This window comes from Fistularia commersonii, chromosome 33, assembly GCF_037954325.1.
Source record: "Fistularia commersonii isolate RoL2024-O1a breed Wild chromosome 33, RoL_Fcom_v1.0, whole genome shotgun sequence".
NCBI classification, from domain to species: Eukaryota; Metazoa; Chordata; class Actinopteri; order Syngnathiformes; family Fistulariidae; genus Fistularia; species Fistularia commersonii.
In genome coordinates this window covers 10,691,047-10,717,909 of record NC_141316.1, presented here as the reverse complement: position 1 = coordinate 10,717,909, position 26,863 = coordinate 10,691,047, and the positions used below count along the sequence as shown (strand labels likewise).

The 26,863-nt window shown below is 51.3% G+C and overlaps 1 protein-coding gene across 1 annotated transcript in view; it reads left to right on the top strand.

Annotated features, from left to right (window-relative positions):
* ca10a (carbonic anhydrase 10 (inactive)a) overlaps window positions 1–26,863 on the top strand; it is a 112,063-nt gene that overhangs the window by 45,382 nt on the left and 39,818 nt on the right. Inside the window, exon 4 of the mRNA XM_086140597.1 lies at window positions 8,250–8,392. Coding sequence (XP_085996723.1) covers window positions 8,250–8,392 — 143 coding nt within the window. The remainder of the gene's footprint in view (window positions 1–8,249; window positions 8,393–26,863) is intronic.

Sequence of the window (26,863 nt, the reverse complement as noted above, 5' to 3'; positions counted from 1 at the left end):
TCTAACAGCGGGTCTCTTCTTGTTTAGCCCTGACCTGTGTGCACCACCGTACACCTCCAAATGAGACCAGGAAAAAGGCGAAAACAAACAAAAGCGAGTGCCGGGTTTTCATCAAAGAGTTGATTTGAAAGTATTCTTTTGTTGAACCTCAACGCAGGATCAAGTGTCCGTGTGGTCGGAAAGCTTCGCCTTCAAGTCGGGATACGACACACGGCGCGCTAACTATGCTAGGAACATGTGGTCTGCAGAAAGAGCGTCTGCTGCTGTAAGGATAGCCGCTAACTCACAGACTCAGCAAATCCATCACCCACCAATTTACCATCCAACCCTTTGGCATAAAAATCAAGTTATCTGCTGGCAAACTAATTAGTAAATCAGCAACCACTGACAAATAGATCATTTGCGCGTTTCTCCACGCCAGCAATGCTGGAAGACGTCCTCGGGAGGACGGGAGCCAGACCATTGAGCTCCTGCTCCGCGGAACCGGCTTCCGATCTCGATCCTGGCCGCGGACCCTAAGAATAGGCTTAAAATCCTGCCTTTGTGAAAGAAGCTTAGAGTTGGGGTTGGCTTAGGTTAGCCCAGGGGTGGCCAGCAAGCCGCTTGTGCCAAATGCAACTCTTTGGCTTCCTCTGCGCGGCTGGCCGCTACCCTCTCACCGATATCGTTTTTTACTCCTCTGTGAGCGGATGGCAACGGCGAAGCCGACGGAAGGAAGAGCAAAGTGGAAATACGAAGAGAAAGACGGGACCTTCTCCTCTAAATTATTATGCAGTAAAATAGGAAGCCTTTGTGATTCTTGTGACTCAATCTAAAGCTCCAAACCCGGAGCGTCGGCTCGGCTCGGCTCTGTGCTTAAATCGACAAGGAACTTCTCAAAGGCGGCCATCTTTGCAGGCCCGAGAGCTGCGGCACCCCTTCGAACACGGAATGCCAGATACTATCAACCTCATTGCCAAGCAAGACAGTGGCATTAGTTCCCATGAACAGTTGAGATTTGCGGCGTTGCCCTGAAACACATGTTCATGACTGGAATTGAGAAGACGCAGATGTCCTGATGTTTGGACGCCGCTGGACGCTCTTCTACCCACCAGGAGCAGCCGGTATCTAAAGAGGCCCACATGGAACCGGCGCTCTGGCACAGAAGGTTCAAACACCCAATTGTCCGACTCGAAGGAGATCTTCTTCTCCGCCGCGCGGCGAGATTGGGCTTTTGAATGTAATGAAGTTGTTTCTCATGGAGAAATCGGGGTTGTCCTGAGCTTCTTGATCCGAACTGGATTTCAGACTCGTTCGGCTCAAGATACCGTTGCTGTGGAGCTGCGGCTCCTTCTCCCGGCTGGGTTTGGCGCCCCTGGGCTCGACCCTGAGCTCGACCCTGGGCTCGACCCTGGGCTCGACCCTGAGCTCGACCCTGGGCTCGACCCTGGGCTCGACCCTTGTCGTGTCGCCCCAGCTTCTACCAAAGGACCCCATGATGACCGGTTGCCACGAGAAGATTTTGACGAGAGCGGACCGTGAGCCGGATGACGGAGGACCTCCAAGGACATCCCAGACAACCCTTCCCATCCCGTCTCACAGTGCCACCAACGCCGCTGGTAACCTCATACCTCCCCTCGCTCTGCTTGCGCGGCCGTCCACGGCTTGTAGCCTGATCTGCTGCAGCGTCTCGCCAGGCTGAACGTTAAAGTTATTACCGTATCATTTCGGCCTCCCCGCCATGTAAGCAGCGATAGATCCAGGATCTCCAGGACGCTTCCCTCTGTCCAGACAGAAGGCCGCCCACATTGAGCCGCTTCCTGTGAAAGGCGTGTTTCCTCCCCGCCGCCGAGCGCTAACCCTCGGGGAAACGTCGGCTTTCTATTAATAATGTGAACCGGCTCTTCGTCAACGCGCTCATAATCTGGAAACCTACAAGCGCACTCGTAATGGAGTTGTGAATTATTAGTTCATCATTCAGCTTTGATTTTTTATTTTTATTTTTTTGTGGAGTTCTGTATTGCTCTGCTAACATTTCATGATTTCACATATCTATTTACTGCAGAGTGTAAATTGAATTTATTCTGACTTTATAAACAGAAAATGTGATATTGAAGCAGCGTCCTATCTGCTGTGATCACTTCCTGCAGTCCTCCATCCTTCATTATTTCATGTGATCACAAACTAATGTGCCTTTTAGAAAGGTGCTGCATCCCGCTAATCGCAGTCCGGTGATCTATGCGCCGTATTGATCATCCGTCAATTGACACAAATTACAGCCGCAAAAAAAAAAAAAAAAAGGTCTTCAGCGCTCGACGTTTGCTGTCGACGATGAGAAATAACAAAACCTTCCTTGTAGCATCATCATCATTAGTGTTCTCAGCAAACACAGTCAGCAAAGCAACTGCAGAGCTGTCATAATTTCATGTTCAGAAATTACAAGTGAGACGATCAATTGAGCAACACACACACACACACACACACACACTTACATACATTGATATAGTTGTGAGTTGACAAGATGGATCCTGCAGTGTTTTTAGAAGAGCGAGCCGAGCACAACAGATCTGCTCTTGTATTCCTAGACATTCATTATCATTAAGATGTAAGTTTGCATACTTGCATAAGTCAGCACTTTTCCTGGAGCTGTTTCAGGTCTTTCTTTGAGGGGAATGTGCAACCCGGCTTTGCATCAGCAGATATTTTATGTGTTTATTTCTTTATTTATCTGACCTATTTAAATGCCCACTTGGGGAATTCAGGAAGGGGATTGTCGGGCCGGAGAGACACACAAGGATCACATTCTCCAGTGTGAATATGGATTTTTTTTTTTCCCATTCTTTCCTTCATCCCAAAACATCTTCAGTCTTTTAGACGTTTCATCGATATCTAGCTGACATTATGGTAACAATTTACAATTCAAGTGGAGTGTTTTTTGCAAATGACAGGATTGATGGACCGTCTGGTGGCCTCTCCAGCTGCTCCCACACGTCTGCAGCCACCAGCCAAAAGTCTGTTTACTGTCGGGAAGCACTTTCATCACAACTGCCGTGGTTTCCGCACCGTAAGACGCTACTTTTTCCACACGCTTTGAACAACGACGCGGCCTAGTTAGGGATTTTTCTTGGGCTAACGGGCGTCACGCCGCCAAAACATTTCGCATTAGACCGAAGAAATGAGCGTGAGATCGTGAGGCCGATCGATAGCGACAGCGAAGAAGACGATTTGAATGGTTTTATTGGCGGGAGGACGACCAAGGTAGACATCAGCTGGGTGGAAAATGGATGGATGGATGGACGGATGGACGGATGGACGGATGGATGGATGGATGGATGGACGGATGGATGGATGGATGGATGGATGGATGGATGGATGGATGGATGGATGGATGGATGGATGGATGGATGGACTTTCCCTTGTCTTATTATTCGTTTTTCATCCGTCGTGGTCCAGCCGCTGTTCGCAGAACAGCATTTCCAGTAGGTATTTGTGGACGTTGTGCCTATTGATTTAATTCAACTAAAAAACTCTTCAGTGTAAATATCTCATGCTACAACGAGGACACCTGCGGCTTACAGACAAGTGCGGCCTATATTTGAACATGTGGATATATTTGGTTATTTTGTATTTTCGGATGCGCTCAAAAGTCCCATCCTAGCGATAAGACGATGCCGTGAAAACCCGTTCTACCCCGACAATGACTGAGAGGTCATGACGGCTCGCCTCCCGATCTAAATGTAGTTTGAAATGTGGAACGGTGGAGCATATAGCACGTACCAAGTTGATTTTATTTCAGAAAATTAATATCTTTAAACCTGCTCAAAGCGGTTATTTTGGCGACATCGTGTCTGAGGCGGAGAACGCCTGGAATGACGCGGTCGGCGTTGCATTTAGTTTGGTTTTGTTCCCGTCTGACTGCGGCCGAGGAGATGCTGTGGAGATGAGAGCGCGGGGAAGTAATGGAGGAAATGTCAAAAGGTCTGGGGACTGATGAGGTGCGCGACGAGCGGCGCCGCATTTCCATTTATTTATTCCTTGTGATGCACCTTTTGACTGAAACACAAAGCAACAGGGTTAAGCGGTCGCACCTCCGCCAACACGCCGAGGATGTAAAGGGACCAAAGGGCGCCGCGCAGTTTAAATGTGTTTTTCAATGAAGTGAAAACGTCATGCCGAGCTCCAATTTAAGATTTCATCATAAATGACTACAATTCACAGAGAAACATCCTCTGCCTGCTGCAGCCTCGCGTGGCGGTTGCATCAGCGTTCAAAAAGCAGATTGAGAAGTTTCGCCTGTTTTTTTCTGGTTTTTTTTTTTGCGTTTGAGTGTTAAATCATGTTAAACATGTTGCAGTTGGTCGGTTGCGGGTTGATAAACAGTAGATGGCGGTGAACTGGTGCTGCTGCATTGGGGTTCATCCCTGTGGACCACATGGCGCCTCCCTGTGACCTCGGGTGCCGAGACGATTGCATTTTATTCTCCTGTGTTGCCACATTACGGCCCGGAGCCGGGGTTCGGTCGGTTGCCTTTAACGCCGGCGGCTGCGGGTTTAGCCGCTCGTGTCCGCGGATGCTCGGCCCGTGGAAGTCGTTAACGTTCGTGGGGAAAAATGGACTTGGATACAGGAGAGCCGACGGCTTTGCCTCGGCTACATCGGCTAATTGAAGGCGGCAGTTCAACCGATCCAAAATCAATGTCATTGAAATGGAGCCGGTGTGAGAGCCGAGGATACGAGGCGGCGTTAGGAAGCGCCCGATCCTATTGTGATCGAGTGCTGAGTGAAATACAGTCGCAGTTTTGATGATGAGTGGCAGCGAGATGTTCAGAACACACACACACACACACACACACTCTGATCAATTAATCATGGGTTCAGCTCTTTCAGGCCATTTCAACCCTATAATTTCTGCGCCCATTGGTATGATATGAGTGTTAATAGTGTCTTTTAAGAAAGACTGTGGGTGAAGGTGTGGTCTGGACACGGACGTCCCCCTGGTGGGTCACTGTGACCAATAAAAGTGGACTTCAGAGAAAAGCCCGCCACTGCTTTTGGTTTAACCGCAGCTCTCCGACCAACGGAATGGCGAGCGGATAAGTGGCTAGTAAGCGAAACCAGCGACGGAAGTGAAATGTAGGAGCGTACGGTGGGAGCATCTGGAGGGCCAGGAGACCCGTGGCCGAGCTCCAAGTGCTTCTGTCAGCAGTGACCGATACCTCCGGGTGCCGCGGCCACGTTCAGAAATCCATCAACAGCTAATTATTATGTGAACATGTGCGACGAAGGGCCCGGCCTTTCATGCATTGATCTCCTCCGACTCCATCGCCAAACCGTGTATGGATTAGCTTTCACTTTCGTGAAGGATTTCGTATCGGAGGAGTTAACTTTATTTGCCGTCCACCCTTTTGTCCTCGCGTTCTCTCGTCGACTGAAAAAAAGGCTTTGACTACGTACGAAGGCGTACTCTCGGGCGGCTAAGCGCTAAAGGCACCCGCGACGTAAGATGATGTTTGCTAGCAGCGACGGTAGCGTGTTCCCCCGCAACGGGGAATTTGCAGAATCCTCCCATCTCCAAGATCCTAATCGTGTCTCTTTTTGTATTCCGGCTTTAGTTTGATTGCGCTCAATGGAGCGGTGAGTTATTCACTGTTCAACACATCTGAAATGACTCGAGCCGCAAATGAGCTCGTGGCTCGGTGTGGAAACGAGCAGGGCCGCTGGAGGTTTGGGGTGATAAAAAAAAGGAGATTTGCTGCCAGACTGAACAAAAGGGCACATTTAGTTATGTGTTACTTGCTTCTGAGGGAAAGGAGGACCGGGCAGCTCGACATGGCGTCTCGAGAACTTTGCACGTGTTTGGAGCTGGATACATCTGCAACATCAACTCAGATTTTCCTTTAAAAGCTCAGGTGATGTGAAAAGCTCCGCGAGCACCATCGGGGTCTCGAGGCCCCGTGACATTCTGTGTCCTCGTCCTCATCTAGAGCTATTTCCTGCCGTCTCGAACTCTCCTTCGCTCGGTCGTTTCCGTAGAAGAATCCCGGTGACTCAGCTTTGCATAAGACCTCCCAAACGTGTCCGACTTGAGCGGAGACTCGTAGCACAATGATCCTCTCACCAGAGTGGGCGGTGATAAGAATTTGCTTCTCGCCGCGCAGAGGAATTGAATTATTAGTCCCGATAGCCAAGTCTTACATAAGAAGATGACGCGCCGAGATGCCTATCACCCCCACAGCGCCGCTCTCCCTGCGCCGCCGCGCCGTGTCGTACTTATAGTAATGCGTCGGCTGATTATAGGCTTTGTCCGTTCAATATCGTCTCTCCTGCTCCGACGGGGTTCGGGGGTGACCGGATTGCCAAAAGCCGCTGTAAATGAGTTTTGCTCGCAGCGCGTCCTCGACCCGATTGCGACTTTGGCCGCTGGCGTTTGGGTTTTCTAACGGTGTGTGACTGTGTGGCGCTGATGGAGCGTCGCAGCGTTTGGGAGCGTCCTACGCACAGGCGGCATAGCGTGCATTTTAATTGGCAGCTTGCGTTTGTGATCCATGAAGCGAAAGCGTGTTTCGGGGTAACGGGAACAAGCCTTCGCTCAGCATGGATTTCCGCGGCGTCGCGGGCTCCTTCCTCTTCGCCAAGCCGCTCTTTCGCGGCCGCCGGCCGGGGGCTGGAGCAACGTTCCCTCTAAGCTGCGCAACCGCGCAGTTGTGCACCGCTCGCACATTCAGCGCACAATCAACCCATCAAGCGCAGTTAACGCGCTGCAACTGAATTAGATGCATAACATTGTTTTCTGTATCATTTTGCTGCGTAACTCGGTCCGGCCAATCGTACGATGCAATCGTGCTACACAGCCAATCACGGCGTTGACAGCACTTGTGCGCGTGCTCTGCCCATACACGCTATATAATAATAATAACGGTGTGGTGTAGTTGAGTGACGCTAATGCTAACATGCTAACCCCTTATCGTGGCGAAACGAGCGGGCGGCGAATGTGATCCGTCCACTCGCCAAACCAAAATAAAAAAGAAAGGTTCTCCTAAGTTGGAACAGCTGTCGGAGTACACATAGAACACACGTGCATGTAGAAGAACAAGCGGTGAAACCGGATGAGATTTTTTTCTTTTTCAAGTGAGGAAGGTCCGCTCTGCGAAACATGCAGCGATGCTAAAGTAGTAAGCTAGTTTTCTGATGGGAAAATATGGACTAAATGGAAGCTGTGATCCCAGGTGTGATACTGGTGTGCGGCTACAGCGCGCACATCTAATGTTGTGCACAGTGGTCCTCAGTGTGCTCAGCGAGGTCGTCTGTATGCACAAACGTATGGAAAGTTTGAAGGAACATCGGGCTGGAGAGCGATGGGATCTCAGCTCATCACTGGTGATCTGGGACGATGAAAACATTGGCAACGAAAGCTCGCTGCGTTCTTCATCGGAACAGATCTGAACTCCCATCGCTGTCCGCACCCCTCTTCTCCAGAGGCGGGGTGTCCTCATGAATGACTCCATGCTCTCCACCAACCTTGTGAGGTGTTGGATGACGTCAAACCCATCGGTAGGCTGAGTTCCGGCCGATCAGCGGAGGTAGCGAGTCCACGATCACACGGGCGTCTGCCGCCTCGCACCTCTTCTGTTAGGTTGCTGAAGTCGTATGCTCCGTCTGACGACGCCAAGCTAGCTGTACCAGATGTGTCGTCTTGTGTTCTTCTAAGATGAGATGCAGGACTTCTCCGTAGTGACCAGGGGTTGGGGTTGACGAACTCACCGTCTAAGAGAATCCATCGGTCGAAACAGGGATAAAATTTGCTGACGGTCAAATACATACATGTCATCACTGTGGGGCAGGAAGCTAAGAGTTTGGTGCAGCACAACATAAAGCTAAACTTTTGTTTAGAGGCAGCACGGTGGTGCAGCGGTCGGAGCTTTTGCCTTGCAGGACCAAGGTTCCCTGCTTGGACTCCCACGGGAGGCCATATAGCCGGTGAATTAATGAATTCTTGTACCTGCATGAGTTTCCTAGCAAGCTTTGTCTTTTTAGTTTCCCTGCTTCACCATTGGAAACAAATCCGCTGCTATTGAAGTGTCCTTTATCTCCCGCGGACAGTCACTAAATGAACAATAACAATCAGAAACACACGGGGTTTCAGGAAAACCGACACATTGTGGATGAAGTCTTTTCTTTTAGTCTTCTGTTTAAGTCGCTGATGTTTCAGATGCCAATGTAGGCAGGACACGGTGAGGAGGAGCCGTCTAACCCTTGTCTTCTGTGTTGCAGTGCCGTCGTTCTGGGGTCTGGTGAACTCCGCCTGGAACCTGTGCTCGGTGGGAAAGCAGCAGTCGCCCGTCAACATAGAGACCAGTCACATGATCTTTGACCCGTTCCTCACGCCCATGAAGCTGAACACCGGCGGACGGAAGGTAGGGACGCCGTAGACGGCTTCGGCGACTCCGTCGGTCGCGTTTGCGGCGTGGACGTTCCCGAGCGCGTCGCTCTGGGGCTACCACGTCAGCGGTTAATTGTGCGTGGAGTTGGGGAAGCCGTGTTCCCCTGATCAATGCTCCTGACTGTAGCGCTGCTGAACAACAATGTAAGCTATTTATCCCCCCCGAAAAAACGGAATTATCCGGCGACTCGAACATGCACAATGATGGTGTTCTGCTTGAAGAGCGGCTCTGCCTCGATCTGAGGGGCTTCACAGATGAAAGCCTGCAGCCTGCTTTCAGACGCGCTCATCTCGCAGTCAGAACAGCAGCGCACATCACAAATCTATCCCACTTTTGTGCCATATGACAGTAGCTAATTGGCAGCCTCTCACAGATGGGCTAGCTGTGCACGACCACGTCGAGATTCACGCTATTATTAGTTGATGCCGGCGTGCCGGCCGCCCGTGCATGTGTTTGGCCTCCGGCGGCTGCGGAAGGTATAGGATGCCTTGCGTCGAACCGCCTACAGGCGTTGCGTGGACTGAACGCTTACACTTCAAGAATACCGCAGACGGAGGACGGAGACCTCTATGTTTCTCGCAAATGTGATTTCTGTTCGACCGAAAAGGTAATTCGAACTAATTCCCGCCTCTCGGCGGGTCCCTCCGGTGCTCCCTCCGTGAGAAAGTGCAGTTCGCCCCGGACGAGGACAGCGACGGCGCGGGCGGGATATTATCGCGCCTGCGATGGAACGCTAAGAATCAGACGTGGACGGAGGCACCGCCGCTTATTTATAACGTGGCAGACTGTCGGAACAGTCCGACACCCACGTACGCCGGAGCTCGAGCGTTCCTCTCGGGCTCCCAGGGAGGACAGCCTGAAGAAAGTGCTGAACTTTGCTTCACAGAGTGCGCGCCGGTGGCGCCGATACCGGAAAGATTCAGATCGCCGGGTTGGCGGCGAGCTCAGGTGAACGTCACACATGGAATTAACAAGGACAGAGTTTGATGGCATGTGGAAAGATCAGAATTAAAGTGTGTGTGAAGTCGCTGACCGTTTGTCCAACCGGATGAGAAGAGAATGATCTTGTTTCCAATGAGTTCGCTGCTGAGCTGAAGAAATATTACCCCATGCAGTGTGTGTGTGTGTGTGTGTGTGTGTGTGTAGCATTTTTTGCTGTAAGTGACATGTTAAAAATCGATAAATAATTCCCTAAGACACCTTCCGGGTATTTAAAACCGATCAGCAGCTTCTGTTTGGATGCAGAGCGAGCGGGTTAATAACTTTGTCATCGTTTTTGTGGTCGAGCGGGTGAAGGTGGAGAAAGTGTGTGTTTAAATGTGATCCGCCGTCAGACGCCGAACACGACGCCGGCTCCACCCTGTCGGCGCCGCTTCCCCGCCGGCCTCGCCGAGCTCGGACCGAACACGCCGGAAGCCTGCGACGTTCCGGCGTCCGTCCTCCCCGTCGCCTCCGACCCGCCGATAACCGAGCCTTTGAAAGGCGCAAATAAGAAGACACTCCCCGTCCATTAGACGTATGCGCCGCCCTATTATTGTTAATGAATAGAACCGTAATGAAATTAATTGACCTCCAAATAGAATTTTTAATTAATAGAGAGGAGACGTGCGTTTCGATGACGGCACGTTGAAAAGGCTCCCGTTAATTGAATATTGACTTTGGCGCTGATGAGCCGCAATTACTCGGTGGGGTTTTATTGAAACGGATCACTTTTGATGGAGGAGGTGAAGTGAAGTGATTTGAGAAGCCGTCGCCGCCCCTCCCTGGAAACTGAATGTATGAACGCTGCCTCCAGAACAGGATTAGCCGTCATTTTAGACAAACGCGCACGTATTATCTCTGCGGGGCTGACGTTCGACGCGACGGCCGAACGGAGGAGCGCCGTCGCATTTGGAAGTGCGTTTCAGAAGCCGAGGGACGAGTTTTAAAACGCGCCCTAATGGAACTCCCATTTCATCACGGTTGATCGTGTCGGGAAATAAACAGGAGCAAAACATCCTTGGGTTCAGGCCTAAAAGCAGCGGGTCGTAGAAAAGAGACCTCGACGGCCAAAGGAGCAGGAGAAGCGCGTGGACCGGACCGGACAAGCAAAGCGCACGAGATCCTCGCCGCTCAGATGCCGAAGGCCCGAGAAACACCGACGCCGAGACGGAGGACGGGGAATTTGACCATGTGGGTGTCGGATGGAACCGACCAGACCGGCCTCATCCCCGATGCGGCCCACGGGGAAATGTACAAACAGCAGTGTGTGTGTGTGTGTGTGTGTGTGTGTGTGTGTGTGTGTGCAATCAACTCATGGTGTATTTTGCCCAGTAACCAGCCAGTCGTCTCCTGGACCGATGACTAACGATGGGATGGGTCGGCACGTTTCCAACCATCGGATTCCCTTCTGAATGCGTCAGTTCATGCAAATACCAACAAAGAATGGTTAAAAAAGATGAAATTATTATCATTATTATTATCTGGAATGGCATACGGTCCGAGTGCGTGTGGTTTTTGCAGCAGGATCTCCAGCAGAGTGATTCTGTTTTGTTTTTTATGCACTGTTTGCTGCCATTTGCCTTTTATTGTCACCAACAGGCTCTAAAATTCTCCTTATTTGTGGACAAAGTCTGCGGACGGTTAAGTAGCTTGAAGTATATGTTGGGAAAAAAACAATATGCTCTTATGAGGACTTGGGGATCGGAAGTAATAATGATAATAAGATATATATTTTACAGGGTGCCGTACAAAGGAGAATAAGGGGGACGGAATGAGATGGAAAGTAATTCATTCTTTTGTTTATGGCGTCTCTGCCTGCCGTGTGAACGGCGACACAAAATGACCGTCAAACCACGGATCGTCTCGCTGCGAGGCGGAAGCGCTAACCAGCTACAGGCTAGTTAGCGCCTCAAGTCGGATCAAACAAGCGTCTCTTCAGCCTTGGTTTAAAGAACCGACAGAACCGCCTGCTGTCGGGCTTCTAGAACCCAGAGAACATCTGGACTCGTGTAGCCGCAAGTGATCGCTCTTAAAGTAGAGCTCATCTGGCCATAGAGAAGGAAGAAGCTGATGGAAGCTGGTCATCTGGACCTGTAGTTCATGCATGTTGTCGTAGCCACAAATGTGTCTCAGAGAAGATCAGAGGAATCCATCGCAGGTTTTATTTTGGTGACCTGGAAGTATCTTTGATATCATTGTTGTATCTATGCATTAATCAGAACAGAGGACTTCGACAAGAAGGTCCAGCACACAAGTCATCCTTTTGTATCGGTGTGAGACGTTGCAGGCGGTGGCTTCCTGTAGCTTCCTGTTGCTTCTTGTAGCTTCCTGTTGCTTCTTGTAGCTTCCTGTTTCTTCCTGTAGCTTCCTGTTGCTTCTTGTAGCTTCCTGTTTCTTCCTGTAGCTTCCTGTTTCTTCCTGTAGCTTCCTGTTGCTTCTTGTAGCTTCCTGTTTCTTCCTGTAGCTTCCTGTTGCTTCTTGTAGCTTCCTGTTTCTTCCTGTATCTTCCTGTTGCTTCTTGTGACTTCCTGTTTCGTCCTGTTGCTTCCTGTAGCTTCCTGTTGCTTCTTGTAGCTTCCTGTTTCTTCCTGTAGCTTCCTGTTGCTTCTTGTAGCTTCCTGTTTCTTCCTGTAGCTTCCTGTTGCTTCTTGTAGCTTCCTGTTTCTTCCTTTAGCTTCCTGTTGCTTCTTGTAGCTTCCTGTTTCTTCCTGTATCTTCCTGTTGCTTCTTGTGACTTCCTGTTTTGTCCTGTTGCTTCCTGTAGCTTCCTGTTGCTTCCAGTCGCTTCCTGTAGCTTCCTGTTGCTTCCTGTTGCTTCCTGTAGCTTCCTGACGCTTCCTGTAGCTTCCTGTAGCTTCCTGTAGCTTCCTGTTTCTTCCTGTAGCTTCTTGTGACTTCCTGTAGCTTCCTGTAGCTTCCTGTGTCTTTCGTCTGCAGGCGTGTCATGTGTCACGTGTCCCCTAGCAGGGTTCTTCTTTGATCGGCTCCCTCGATCCTTCAAGACTTTGCACCTAAATCAGGGACGGTGCCGGTGAAGACCGGGCTCTTCCTGTCCAGAGTCTTCATCAGGCTCTCCGAAGCCTTCACGCGGTCCATAAACACCCTGCGGGTCGATCGATGGCCATGATGGCGTGGCGTGGCGTGGCGTGGCGTGGCGTGGCGTGGCGTGGCGTGGCGTGGCGTGGCGTGGCGTGGCGTGGCGTGGCGTGGCGTGGCGTGGCGTGGCGCGGCGCGGCGCGGGAGGTCGAGCCTTTGGAAATGAACATTCCCGGTTGGATTCCCGACACCAAACCCTCACGGTTCCGCTGGCAGCCTGAGGCTCATGGCTCGTCCATGATGGCTCCATCGCAGAGAACAAATTTCCCCACCAGGGATAATTAAAGGATAAATCAGGGGTTCTTAACCTTTCTGACCCTCAGGCCCATTTTTTTCAGTACAGAGTGGCCCAGGGCCCGTTAAATATAATTTTAATATATATCATTTATTATTATTAATTATATTATATTATATATTATTTAATATGTATTATTTAATATATATACACTGTATAAGTTCATAATTATCTCACTCTTGGTTTGATTTGTATTCAGTTCAATTCAATAAACCTAATCCACTTACAGTTCACCAAGCAAAAACCTTGTCAAATAAAATGAAATAAAATGGTCTCTTACTCTGTGCCACCCGTCTGGCTACGAGCTAGCTAGCTTTCAGTGCACGTTTAGAGTTGCCAGTCAGTGACACGATCCATCTTTTCTGCATCTGCAGCCCAACTTCTTTTCTCTTGATAAATTCCACCGGCTTTCCCACAAGCGTCGGATGCTTGGTCTCCAGGTGCCGCTGTAGTTTTGACGTTTTAAGTGCTTGCTTAGCCAGCGTTAACACGCACTCCACACACTGGGCGCTACCTCCGTTTACGAAGCCGTACTTAATGAAGTCGGGGTTGTACTTGCGCAAAAATTTCCTTTTTGGCGGGGGGGTCGTCTTCATTTTTTCGATTTAAATATTTCTCCATCTTGTTTTTGTCCAGTTAGCTGAGTTTCTCCTTATTGATGAAGCTGGTTAAAGTAACAACTGACGGATGCGTTAGCGCCACTACTAGTCGCGAGTTGTTATTGCGTCCCGCAGCCTCGCGGCCCACACGTACAAAACACATTTTTTTTGCGGCCCACTAGGTGGCGCTCTGGGCCCAAGTTTGGGCCGCAGCCCTGTGGTTAAGAATCCCCGGGGTAAATTATTATTATTGTTGTTATAATTATTGTAGAATGGCTACGAGGGGATGGGGGTCAGGACTTTTGAATCATCTTGTTGACCGTCGTAGCACAAGTCCACTAAAGTGCCGTGATCAGTGGAACCAGCGCCGCTCGTGTGTCGTCGCTGAATAAGCTCAGTCTTGTTTCCTGCATGCGTCGAAGGCGTGAGGTGCAGCGTAAACCTGTCGCGCCATCAATAAGACCGACCCCTGAACGTCCGTGGTCACTTCTGTCCGCCTCAGACGCCGCTTGACGACTCCGGTCGGCAGGAATGAATAATAAAACTCTTCATTTCCGATCGGCAAAACCGCCGGACACGTATCTGTGCTAACAGACGCGGAGAGGCCATTGTGTCGCAGATGCACGTGAAAACTGCAATTAGTGTCATCTGGCAGGAGGTGGCTGTAATTCCCCGGGCGCCGCAGGGGTCCGCCAGGCCGAGGCGTTCCGCCGATGATGTGGAAGCCTTCGACATTATGCGTCGAAGGGCTCGAATCTTAATTGCGGGATGTAAAAGAGGAAGGAGAGGGCGGTAAAGCATAATTCAGGGGAGAACAGGCGGCGGACTTTTTGGCACCTCTGGGTCGGCCGAGATGGGTTTTATTCGAGTTCTTTTTGTAGTACTGCGTGTGACCGCGGCGGGTTCATCCACATATTGGTTTAACCTCTAGTTTAACTGAGCCGGCGATGCTAACCTTCAGTGCTGAGACAGAATTTGGCAGGAGGTGAATCTTGGCATCTATGAAGCCAATAACTCCTTGGTAGTTTAAAGTGTTCGCCCTCCCTGGAGTCCGTGAAGCGCAGATACCGAGGCTGGACGGATCACCTGCAGGATAGGTGTTGATTGGTCGTCACTCTGGAAGTTCCTGAAACCAAATAGCGCGGAAACCTGGCCGAGCGCGGTGTCGCGTTTTTCCCGTCTCCATGGAGATGGAGGCCTCGGAGGCCTTCTCGGTTGTCGCGAATCAATCCGCCAAGCCTTGTGCTTTTACTACGACGCTCCGACGGATCTAATACTGCTTGACGTGATCTACCGTCCATCTTGCCAACTTACTGAGACTCCATTTGTCAGATCAGTCTGGCCTCCTTTCAGTTAAAACTTGAAATGGCAATCCAATGAAACCTCCATCTGTCTCAAGGCTGCATGTTGTGTGTCTCCAGCGCGCTAGGAGAAACTCTCTGCCCAGGCTCACCGAACCCGAGGAGCACCATCGGAGTACAAGGTTCACCCGTCATGTTTTGGGGTCGATGGAAAACGTGGTCTCGGGCTTGAACGGTGGATGCGGCGCAGCGTCAAGCGGGACGGTTCGCGTGGAAGTGGGAAGGCGTAAGCCGTTTTTCGGTTTTAGTGCTCGGACGGCGGTAGGTTTACCGCGGGAGGACGCGACAGCCCTACAAACAGCTTTAACAGCTCAATAAAGGGACGAACACCTGGACTGTGATACTTCCAGAATAACAAGGCGCCGCAGAATGAATACATTTTCATTTTAATAATCCATATTAAACCCATATAAGGCACTTTACCTCGCGGTTTTAGTGCCCGAAGCGCCGTGCAAGCTGGGATTGTGTCCATTTTAAGTCTGCCTGAAAGCACTCCTGCCAATGGTTGGGTTCCTCCCACTGACTGGTCTGTTGTTCCAGGGCTCGGCCAGCCGACAGCAGGAGCCAGGAACACTGCTCATATCATTTTCGTCGGTATGTGTCCAGCGCAGTCGTGCTAACGAACGAGATTCTCGCCCATTTAAAGACCTCAGTGGATAAAGTGTTATATAGTCTTTCATTGCCTTTTATTTTTCTCCAATACACAATTCTGTAAAGCTGTAGAGAATGTGTGAGAAAGGGTGGAATCCAGTCGGAGGCCTTATCTGATGCCAAGGTTCACACCCTGTCAAGACTCTGGAAGCAAACATTTCCCCGGGAGGCTGCGGAGGTATCAGTGTTCTCCAGACTTCTGGAGGACTTAAGTTGCTATGATGTAAACTAGAACTAGGTATCATTTCTGCTACAACAGAAAGCGGTGAAGCGGTTGCGTTAATGCTTGGCGCTCCCTGGCCAAAGGGGGTAAGTAATTCCTCCAGCATGTTCTGGCTCAACCGGCTGGACGCCCCAGACCACCTCTGATGGGCAGCTCCATGGCGGAGTCTCTGCCACCTCAGCTGATCCTTTCAGCACCAAGAAGCAGTGGCTCTGCTCAGAGCTTCCCACGGGGTCGGTGACCCTCACCCCATCTCCAAGGCTGACCCCCGTCACCCCGCGGAGGAAAGTAATTTCTCATATCTAGGATCTCCTTCTTCTGCTCTCGGCCCAGAGTTCATGACCACGGCGGGGAATCGGGACATCGATGGAATGATAAATCGAGAGCTTCGCTTTCGGACTTGCGACTGATGCGGCGGTTGCTTTCCCGTGGACATGCCGCCGGTCCGTCGGTCCACTTCCTGATCCGGTCTACCCTCACTTGCAAAGGAGACCCGAAGGTAGTGAGACCCTCTCGCTCGGGACGGTACCTCTCCTCCAAAGTAGAGTCGGGACAATATCTCGGCCTCTGATTTTGAGCGTCCGGCCCTCCCTGGGCACGGCCGACAACGACATCTTGCTGAAACATGGTGCTTGTCAAGGCCAATCTGAGGAAAACCTCAGATGTATACAAGTGCGAGTCCCCAGACATGTACATCATACGGCTCATACGTGTCTTGCACCTGTTTGGCGAAATCTCAATCATTGTCACTCGGCTAATTGGCCGATGTCGTTTATCACCGAGCGTGCTCGCAGAGCGTCGGCTTTCCCTGACGACGGCCACCGCGCCGCCGCCCTGCTTGACCACCTACTCGTTCAGCCAATTTGCACTCTAATTAAAGCATTAGCTATCATTTCCAGCGAACCGAGTGAGCGAAGGCCGTCCATCCATGTGTGAGACATCTGTTCTTCCCGTGTTCAAACCTGGAACGATACGTAGGATACAGACGAAAGGGCTTAAGATGGGGAGACGATTTACTTTTGCAAAGTGGCCACCAAACCACTTGGGAAACGGCATTTCTATACAGATTCTGATATTTTGCAGGCGTACCGGTCCTGCGGCCTCATTCGGCAACTATCGGGATTATAAAGCGAGTATGTTTTTAATTCACGAGCTGTGTTTTGGACAATATTACAACCGCAACACAAAGCATTTTATGAGTCGTCGTCGTATAAACTTATCTTGAGAGCTTATTTATCGTCGAGCTTTATCGCATCCAGGAAACCCTTCTTCGAAACGTCGCGTATTCATTGCTGCCCCCTCGCTGTCCTTTTCATTGAGATCCAACGTGTCGTATCTCAATGAATTCATCTTTTCCACTCAGCGCTCCGTCAGTCTCTCCCCTTGCAAGGCCGCTCTGTCTGAGAAAGCTATCGCCTAAAATGTTCGCTACCTTCGGCGGCCATGTTTGATTCATCACATTGTTTTAAGAGAGACGCTCCCGGCCGTCGCCGACAAGCGACCTTGTCCGAACCCCATCGTAGCGCGCGATGCCAGGCCTCCTCTGCAGCCTGAGGCCCGTCCGGACGCCCAGGAGACGAACCGGCCTGATGTATGAAGCCGGCAAGGGACGGCTATCTAATCTCACCTGCCAGTCGATGAGATAGTCTCCTGCTGCTCTCAGCAAATGAATCTTTCTGCAGTGTGTGTGTGTGTGTGTGTGTGTCCGTCTAAATTACTTATTTGCATGTCAAAGTACTGGGAAGCCAAATCACCTTATTAGATAAAATAGCTTGTCCTCATCAGCAACAAAGGGCTCCACCGAAACTCCCACAAGACGGGGTTGACATCAATTACGCCGCCTTGATTTTCCAAGATTGGACCTGAAAATCTTGGGTGGGTAAATATTTAAAGGCCTCCGACCCCGTTAGCGGCGGAGCGGGTCCGCGGAGTCGACCGCGGACGGAGGGCCGTTTCCGGCTCAAGGACGAAAATCAAGTTTTAATCTCCTCCGAGGCAATTATCCTCCTGAAATGTCTCATTAACTCCTTATTCGGTGTTTTTATCCGATTTCTCTTGGAAGGGGGAACCCGGCCCGGCCGGAGATGAATGGTATCGCCGGCAGAAACCCGAGGTGGGAAATGTTAGAAGGTCCGAGAAGGAGGCGCTTCGGCCGCGATAGAAATGTCTCGACCGATCGGTCGACTGAGACTCGAGCGCAATTAGATCGTTCCTCTTTGCGGCCATTAGGAGCGGCATTAGGGCCGCTCGGATCAGATCTCTGATATCTCACGCGTCTCCTTAAGGAGCTTTAAAAACAACCGAAACCAAATGGAAGGATGTGGAGAACACCGGCAGATGAAAGCGGTGCAGGAGAGACAAAGCGAGGGCTGAGGCGGAAATAAGGCTAATAAGAAGAGTTAACCCCCCCTGCAGCCAGAAGGTCCCTGCTTGGATTCCTGCAGGAGGTCTTCCTGTGTGGAGTCTCCACGTTCTCCCCGTGTCTTCATGGAGCTCCTCTAGGACCCCGACGGCAGGATTAGCAGGAGATAATGACTGACTGAATGGAGGTGAAATGTTCAAAGAACCACCAGCAGGACCTCCAGCGTGGCTTCCACAACGGACCAATCGCGTGGACGCTTACGGAGACGTCCGACCGTTCACCTTCTCATTCACACACCTGTGGAGAACATGGAGACTCCACGCAGGAAGGCCACCCCAGGCAGGGACCTTCTGCTGAGAGGCAGAAGCTCCGACCGCCGCTCCCCCATGACGGGTCATTTAAATCAGATTTGTATTCACACGGCGTCCTTTGGTTTTAATCGGTGAGGAGGTTCTCATTTCACATGGAGGTTTGGAAAAACAGAGCGGGAAGGAGATGGTCAGTAACGAATAAGGAGGTTGGAAAGAAGCGGGTTCCTGGCGGTCGCCGGCGGACGCCTCGGACAGGAAGGCCTCTCACCGCCGCCTCGGCTCACGTTGCGACACCTTCCTCTGCGACCGTCATGGGGATCTACCTTTTCTCCCACTTATCTCCCATCCATCACGCCGGCTGACGGCGCCCGGCTCATATTTCCGTCAGCGGCGGGACAAGATGGATGAGAACGCACCTGCTCCTCCGCTCGCGCCGCCTCTGTCTTATTTTCTGCCATAATCCCACGTTGTCATCAGTCATTTCACGCGGGCCTCCGGAGCTCCTCGGGCCCTGATGGAGGAGTAATGATAGTCCTGGTTTTTACGGGCCGGGTGTGTTTAGCCGGCAGAGATACATAATAAGGAGTCATTTTCCCCCAATAGCACCTGTTTTCGGTGTTTGCTAGATAGAAGCCATTACAGAAGAGACCCGAGCAGCACTTATGCGACGCATACCCGAGCGCCGCCATGTTTCCATAGGGATGGAGGACCTCCTGCTCGTCCTGGAAAAACGTGCTTTTGTTCCTGGTGATGGCCGAGGCCGAGCCGAGCAGCAGGCGAACCCCTCGCTGAAATCTGTGCATTTCTTTCACTAGATGAATGGGTAGCCTTTCACCCGGAGCGTCCTCTACCTCTGCACGTGCACCTTAACCGCCGCCGCTTAAACGCCGCTTTTGCCGGGGAGCTTCGCCGCGTTGCTCAAGGACGCTTTGGTGGAGTCGAGGAATCCTCGGAGAACGTTCGAGAGTCCGGACTTTTATTGTGGTCCCACAGAGTGCAACCAAATTTAGCGAGAGCAGCTCTCGGGTTCAGTGGAATCGAAAACAGACGCAAACAACCTGAAAAGGCAGGACTCAACACAGCAAAACCACAGGAGCAGCGTCTCCGGGTTACAGACAGAAATATGAAATACATCCAGAGGAATAAATAGATAAATACGGGGGAAAAGAAACCCGGTATGGAGGTATGGAGGTATGGAGGTGTGGAGGTATGGAGGTATGGAGGTATGGAGGTATGGAGGTGTGGAGGTATGGAGGTATGGAGGTATGGAGGTGTGTGTGTTTATTGCACAGTGTCACATCTGAGCTTCAAATGTTCAAACTTGTGGCCAATTTAGTGAGATCAGTATGTTCGTTTCGCTTGAAGACTATCGGCCAGAATGAAAGGAAAGGTGGAGGAGACGGTGGTGAGATGATCTACAAACACTGACAACGACCAAAAGACCGGGGGCAGAGCTGGAGGTGGCAGAGATGAAGATGTCGAGGTTCTCTTTGGGAGCGACCAGGATGGAGAGGATCAGGAAGGAGTCCATCAGAGGGACGACACATGGTAGATGTTCTGGAGAGAAGGTCAGAGAAGAAGGGCCGAGATGGTTGGGTCATGGACAGAGGAGGGAGAGTCAATATATTGGTAGACGGATGCTGGAATTGGAGCTGCCAGGCAGGAGGTCTAGAGGAAGACCAAAGAGAAGATTTTTGGACATCATGAGAGAGGATATGAAGGTAGTTGGTGTGAGAGAGGAGGATCCAGAGAATAGGGTGAGATGGAGAAGATGGAAGGGAAAAGCCGAAAGAACAAGCACAAGAAGAACAAGAAGAAGAACAAGAAGAATCTGTTTGTTTTGTTTTGAACGTCCTGAGCGTCTCCTGGAGGACACCAGTGGGAGTCAGATCCCCCAGGACTCTGCAGGCTCTCCTGAGGCAGCGTCCGATCGATGTCCTCCAGTGATGGGACGGATCTTCCCAGAACATCGGCGTCGCTCTGACGAAACCTTTGGCTTCCGCCGGCTCCTCCGGCAGGTGCGCGATTACAAGATTAAAAAACCCGCAGGTGTTTTTTGTGACACCTTTTTCTCCCTTTTATGTGCATGCTAAGCTAAGCTAAATCAACTCGGATATTCAGAGCGGATAACTAGAATCCTTAACCTGCTGCTAATGCAGAGCGGAAATCAATCCGAAACAAAAGTGTCATCGCAAAGAAGGTCGAGGTGACCTTGAAAACTCCGAGCCTCTCAAATCCACGCCGCCCTGCGGCGACGTGTTCGCGGACGCCGACGCCGCGCCGATGAAGGCGGTCCGGACGCGCCGCCGGAGGAGGGGGGGGTCGATATGAGCACGGCCGAGGAGCTAAAAATACAGAGTTTTCCGTGCACATCACGAGATGGGAGCGCCGGCTCGGCCCTCGGGACACCAGAGCCTCTGCTCGACGCAGTAAATACTCCTTCAAAACCTCTTCAAAACAAAATATATATATGAATATCTCTCATTTCGGACCGGTTTCCTAAACAAAAGAAAACACTGGGAGCAACTTTTGACATTTAAAGAAGTGAATCCAATGCTGCATACATGTTTGTTTTTTTTTTTACCTTTATGCTTTACGTGCGTGTTGTTTATGAAACCGACGGATGAGCGGCTGCAGAGAAAACCGCCTTTTATTTCTACAAGCCATGAAAGCGTTTTGTTGAAGGTTACTTTCAACGTCTATTTGAGTCCTCCTCGCATTCAGGGAAAAGCGTGGACGTGGGCGTGCACCGGGGCGTGCGGGCGGCTGCCGACGGGAATGAAAAACCACCGTCGCGCCGAAAGACGTAAAATCTGTATTTGCGAAATAACAGCCAATCAAAATATTTATTTTACCTGCTGGCGTCACGACGGAGTGAATCACGTTTTTATTAGAAAGTTACGAGATGGCCGTGATCTTCACATTTGGAATTAAGTTTAATAAATGTACCGAACCGGAAATCGAATGAAATGAAACATTGTTTGTTTGTTTGTTTGTTTGTTTGTTTAGAAGTTTATTAGGACAGTGTACAAATACATCAAGCACAGAGATGTTTGTACCGGATTATAGCTCATAGCTAATTTCCATCTGTAGTCCTGGACAATACAAATATAAAACTGTATAAAATAGACAACATTGGTCGGCGCCGTCTCGGTATGTATTCGTATGGCGCTGCGTTTTGTGGTCCGTCCTGCCAGAGGAGGTCAAGGTCGGCCTCCTCGGGCTGAAGGAAACCCTCCTCGGGCTGGATGAGGATGTAGATCAGTGCCGCAGTGGTCATCACTCTTCCTCTGCGGCGCCGTGGACCCGCCTCCCCTCTCATTTTGGCCCTTTTTGATGAGCGGTCCGTCGGTAAACAGCGTCCGGGAGCCGTATTAATCAGCCGCCGGCGGGTTTGCCATCATTCATCTTGTTCCACCCAGAGGTAACCTTTCCTCCTCCTCCTCCTCCTCCTCCTCGGCCCCGGCGTCCTGCCGAGCGCAGAGCTTCCAGAACCTCGCGGCCCAGACGGTCGACTCGCGTCCGTCCCAGTCGAGGCGTTTATCCGGTCGTGCAGGAGCTCCTCCGTTTATTGGACGGAGGAACAGCGTGGAGACGAGACTGAAGGTCCTGCTCAGGGTTCCAAGGTCCATGGATGCTGATTTAGACCATGAATGGCTGAAAGCCTTGATTCTATTTGCCATCCATCCATCCATCCATCCATCCATCCATCCATCCATCCATCCATCCATCCATCCATCCGTCCATCCATCCATCCTTCTGTCCATCCATCCATCCATCCGTCCATCCGTCCATCCATCCATCCTTCTGTCCATCCATCCATCCGTCCATCCGTCCATCCATCCATCCTTCTGTCCATCCATCCATCCATCCATCCCTCCATCCATCCATCCGTCCGTCCATCCGTCCGTCCATCCATCCTTCCATCCATCCATCCATCCATCCGTCCGTCCGTCCGTCCGTTCGTCTATCCATCCTTCCATCCATCCATCCATCCATCCATCCGTCCATCCATCCATCCATCCGTCCATCCATCCATCCTTCCATCCATCCATCCATCCATCCATCCATCCATCCGTCCTTCCATCCATCCATCCATCCATCCGTCCGTCCGTCCGTCCGTTCGTCTATCCATCCATCCATCCATCCGTCCATCCATCCATCCATCCGTCCATCCATCCATCCATCCTTCCATCCATCCATCCATCCATCCATCCGTCCGTCCGTTCGTCTATCCATCCTTCCATCCATCCATCCATCCATCCATCCATCCATCCGTCCGTCCTTCCATCCATCCGTCCATCCATCCATCCATCCATCCATCCATCCTTCCATCATTCCATCCGTCCATCCGTCCATCCGTCCATCCATCCATCCATCCGTCCATCCATCCATCCATCCGTCCGTCCGTTCGTCTATCCATCCATCCATCCATCCATCCATCCGTCCGTCCTTCCATCCATCCATCCTTCCATCCGTCCATCCGTCCATCCGTCCATCCATCCATCCATCCGTCCATCCATCCATCCATCCATCCATCCATCCGTCCATCCGTCCATCCATCCATCCATGCATCTCCTGCTGCTGGGCGTCAGCAGGACCAGAGCCAGGGTTCACCCTGGACCGCTCGCCGCTCCACAGCATCATTTCTTTCATTTTAACTGGTTTAATTTTCATTGGTTTTCATTTAAGAATGAGAATGAGAACTTTATTTATCCTGAAGGAAATTGTTGTGCCAGAGTTTCAAGCAAAAACGTAACAGTAATAGATAATAGTAGGAAGGACGAAGAATAAGAAATACAATGAAATGAAATGAAATTTCATCCAATTTTTTTTTTGTTATTTAATTTTTATTCATTTTATTTATTTATTCATTCTATTTATTTTAATTTTGTGTTTTTATTCAATTATTTTTGATTTTTTTTTTTTATTTTGATTAGTTTTTTTTTTCTCATTCATTTCATAATACTTTATTTTAGTCTGTTTTATTTCCTTTTCGGACTTGGTGTTCTTCAGCGTGGCTCCAGGGTCGGGGATCTGAGATCTTGGTCAGCGGAGTGATGGCCACCGAATGTGCTGGACCGTCGGGGAATCCCTCTTCATGGAGGGTCTTCATCCTGGCCCGCAGGTGAAGGTCTGTGTCTGCTCTGCTGCTTGGAGACGCATCCAGGCAGCGTGACGTTCTGCAGAAGATAAGATGTCCGTGGGTGATTCCGTGGATCTTCTCAGCCGTGCTTTCTGGCCGACCGCCTGAAGGCGATCTTCTCCTTTAGGCTGCTTCCTTCAAGGCTCTTCACCGCATCCATCCACAAACGTCCTGGCCCTTCAAACCCAGACCATCTCAGTGTCCAGACCATCTGCCTTCTGATGGACTCCCTCCTGATCTTCTCCATGCTCCCCAGGAACCTCCACGTCTTCATGCTTCGGCCTCCCGTCTTCTCCTCAGTGTCTCCAAAGCAGACACGACGCCTTCTGGCCGCGTCGGTTGCATTTCCACGGCCTGGTATCACCCTCGGCATGTTTGAGGAACACCATGCGGCTCCGGCTGTGTGTGTGTTCTTCACGCCGAGCGAGGTGAGACCTCCAGAGGGCGGCGAGCTGTCAGGACCGGACCGGGTGGAGATCGGCCATCCAAAGATGAAGACCACGAGCGAGCAGATCTCAGCCTCTCGCCTGCTGGGAAGGTTGTGTGACACGGCAGAAGATGGCCGGAGGTTTCCACTCATCCAGGTCATCCTCAACTCTTGTGGAAATGTTCTCGTCTCGGCACCTGGACGCAGCCTTTAGCGCTCCAGCCTCACAGCCAGAAGGTCCCTGCTTGGAGGCCTTCCTGTGTGGAGTCTCCATCTTCTCCCCGTGTCTGCGTGGGGTTCCTCAGGGTTCTTCGGGTTCCTCCCGCAATCCAGACCCATGCAGGAGGTCCAGCGGAGACCCGGCAGTGTCCTGATGGAGAAGGAGAAGGTGAATGGTTGGACGTCTCTAGGTCTGGTTCTGTCTGGACCGTGGCTCACCCTGGAGCTGGGAGAACGGCTCCCGCAGATTCCAGGAGACTCCATAACACCCTGAGGGCAATCGGGGCATTTCTACATGGACATCTCTGTCTGTGGAGGTTCTGGGTCGTCCAGGTCATGGACGAGTCTTGTGGGAATCTTCTTGTCGAGGCAGCTGGACTTGAATTCCCTCACCAGAAGATGTTTCAGCCTCATCCCAGAGGCTTCTTCACGTCTCCTCACGAAACTTGAGGAGTTTCCCAATGGCTTGGTTGCTCCAGCTGATGGAACCAGAAGAGTTGATGGGCAGAAACCAGGGCGAAGGGGTTCTTGTGCTAATGGAGGTTGTTATGCTAACGTAGTGTCGTCTTTTGGGACAAAAGAGTAACTTTGGTGGATTCCATGGATGGGAATGTGAAAAGATGAAGGCAAACAAAGCAGGGAAGCTGTTGGATCTCAGGTGGAAGCTCTGGTGGTGGATCTATCCTGGGTGTTTGGAGGCTGCAGAAGGTCCTGGTCTGTCCTGGTGCTGATCCAGTTGGGTGTTGTACGTGTCTGAGGCCCCTCTTCTGCTCAGAGATGGTTTTTCTGTTTGGCCTCCACGCTTGAAGCATCTGTCTTCTCTGGACAGAATATGGACGTTGCCGTCTCTGAAGGAACGTCCCACGTCCTCCAGGCGGAGGTGGAGGTCGCAGATGACAGCGACCACCAGCGACCACCACCTTCTCCATCTTCTGCCTGGATGCTCAGTCCTTGAGGAGCTCCAGTCTTTGTCTCAGGATGTTGTGGGGAAGATAAATATTCACCAATGCGCATTTCATTTTTGCTGGTGTCACATTTCTCATTTCATCAAACCAGACATGATCAGACTCAACAGAGTTTTTTCCACCTCGCCGGTAGTAAAACTGAAAAAGGGATGATATTCTTCCCCGCCGTTCTAGTTATGCAAATCTCCTCATTCATTCCATTTTCTCTCCGCGAACAAAAAAAAAAAACGCTTTCCCATCCGGGTGTGTTGAGTTCCTCCGTGCAGAAGGAGGGTGAAGGTCCTCCGGTCTTCAGGACGGAACGGTCTCTGGTGGACGAGTGCCGTGGAAGAGCTCCGAGAGCCGGTCGGTCGCTTCGATGAAACTCATCGGTTGAAGGACGCGTGGAGGAGAAGGACGGAGGTCGCAGAGGTGAAGATGAGGAGGATGGAGAGGATCACGAAGGAGTCCATCCATCCACCTTCTGGAGATGGTCACACTGAGGTGGACATGGACGAGAAGATCTGGGTAGGAGGATGCTGAGGTTGGAGGAAATCCAGAGGAAGACCAGAGAGGAGGTGAGATGGAGAGGAAGGAGAGGTGAGATGGTGGCAGATGATTGGCTGTGGTGACTCCTGAAGGGAGCAGCCCGGTGGAGAAGACCATCGTCAAACATCTAGAGCTTTGAGTTTGGACGTCCTCTTCTTCATGACCAGGCGTCTCCTCCTTCCTCCCGGGAAGATCTTATTCCTAGAAGGTGCTTCCTTGTTGCGTTGTTCTCATCAAACCCGCGTTGACCTTTCGTGGAGATCCTCCTGGAACACCAGAGCCGGGGAGCTTGAAGGAGCTCCTCGGCTCTGGTGAGGTTTCCTCTGCGCGTTCGGCCCGATGGAGGGTTGTAATATTAGAAGCTCATTCGACGTTCCTCTTAAAAGCTTTTTGTTCTTCTTTCTGGAAATAGTCCAGAGTGCTGCTCCGCCGGTGGAGTGGAAGCCGACCTTGTGACTGATCGCCGCGGGGGAGGAAGGAGGAGGTCCTCCTGGATCTCCTGGGAGAGGTTTTAAAGTGGACTCTCCACCCAGACGTGGGTTTTGTTCTCCGGGCCGACGAGGCTTCGCACGCGAAATCCAGAAATACGACCAGAAGAGCAGAGGCAGTCGGGCCGGACCTTCTGCGGTGGAAGGGCGGGGCCTCAGACGTGGACGTGGAGGTCCGCGGAGCTCCCGGCTCCGGCACCAAGAAGAAGGTCCCTGCTGTTGTTCTCAGGAGACCTTCCTGTGTGGAGTCTCCTTGTTCTCCCCGTGTCTGCGTGGGTTTCTTCGGGGTTCCCCGGGGTTCCTCGGGGTTCTCCGGCATGGAGAATGAGAGGGTGAACGGTTGCGACGGTCCTGCTCCTCAGGCTGAGCGTTAAACCGGGGAACCGCCGGTTGCTACGCTAACGCTCCGTTCCGTTCGAGAAAAACACAACTAAAATAGGAGGCGGCTAAACGTTGACGCTCAGAGATAAATCGGCGTCTCGCGAGCACCAGCACCTTCACCGCCGCCGGTTTCATCTCCCCAATCGTGGACACCTCGGTCGGTGCCAAAGCGAATTCTCTGCCGCGAGACGGAGACGAGACGCTTTGAGTCTTTGAGTTTGGCTAAATGAGAGATGAAAGCGCTGCGTCATGTGTGTGTGTTCCTGACGGCAGCAGGACTTCCACTGACGTGAAGGCCTGATGTGGAGGTCTGATGTGGAGGTCTGATGTGGAGGTCTGATGTGGAGGTCTGCTCCTCCAACAACAATGGCTTTAATTAACGGGACATCACTTCTTACTTCGTGCAGCAGT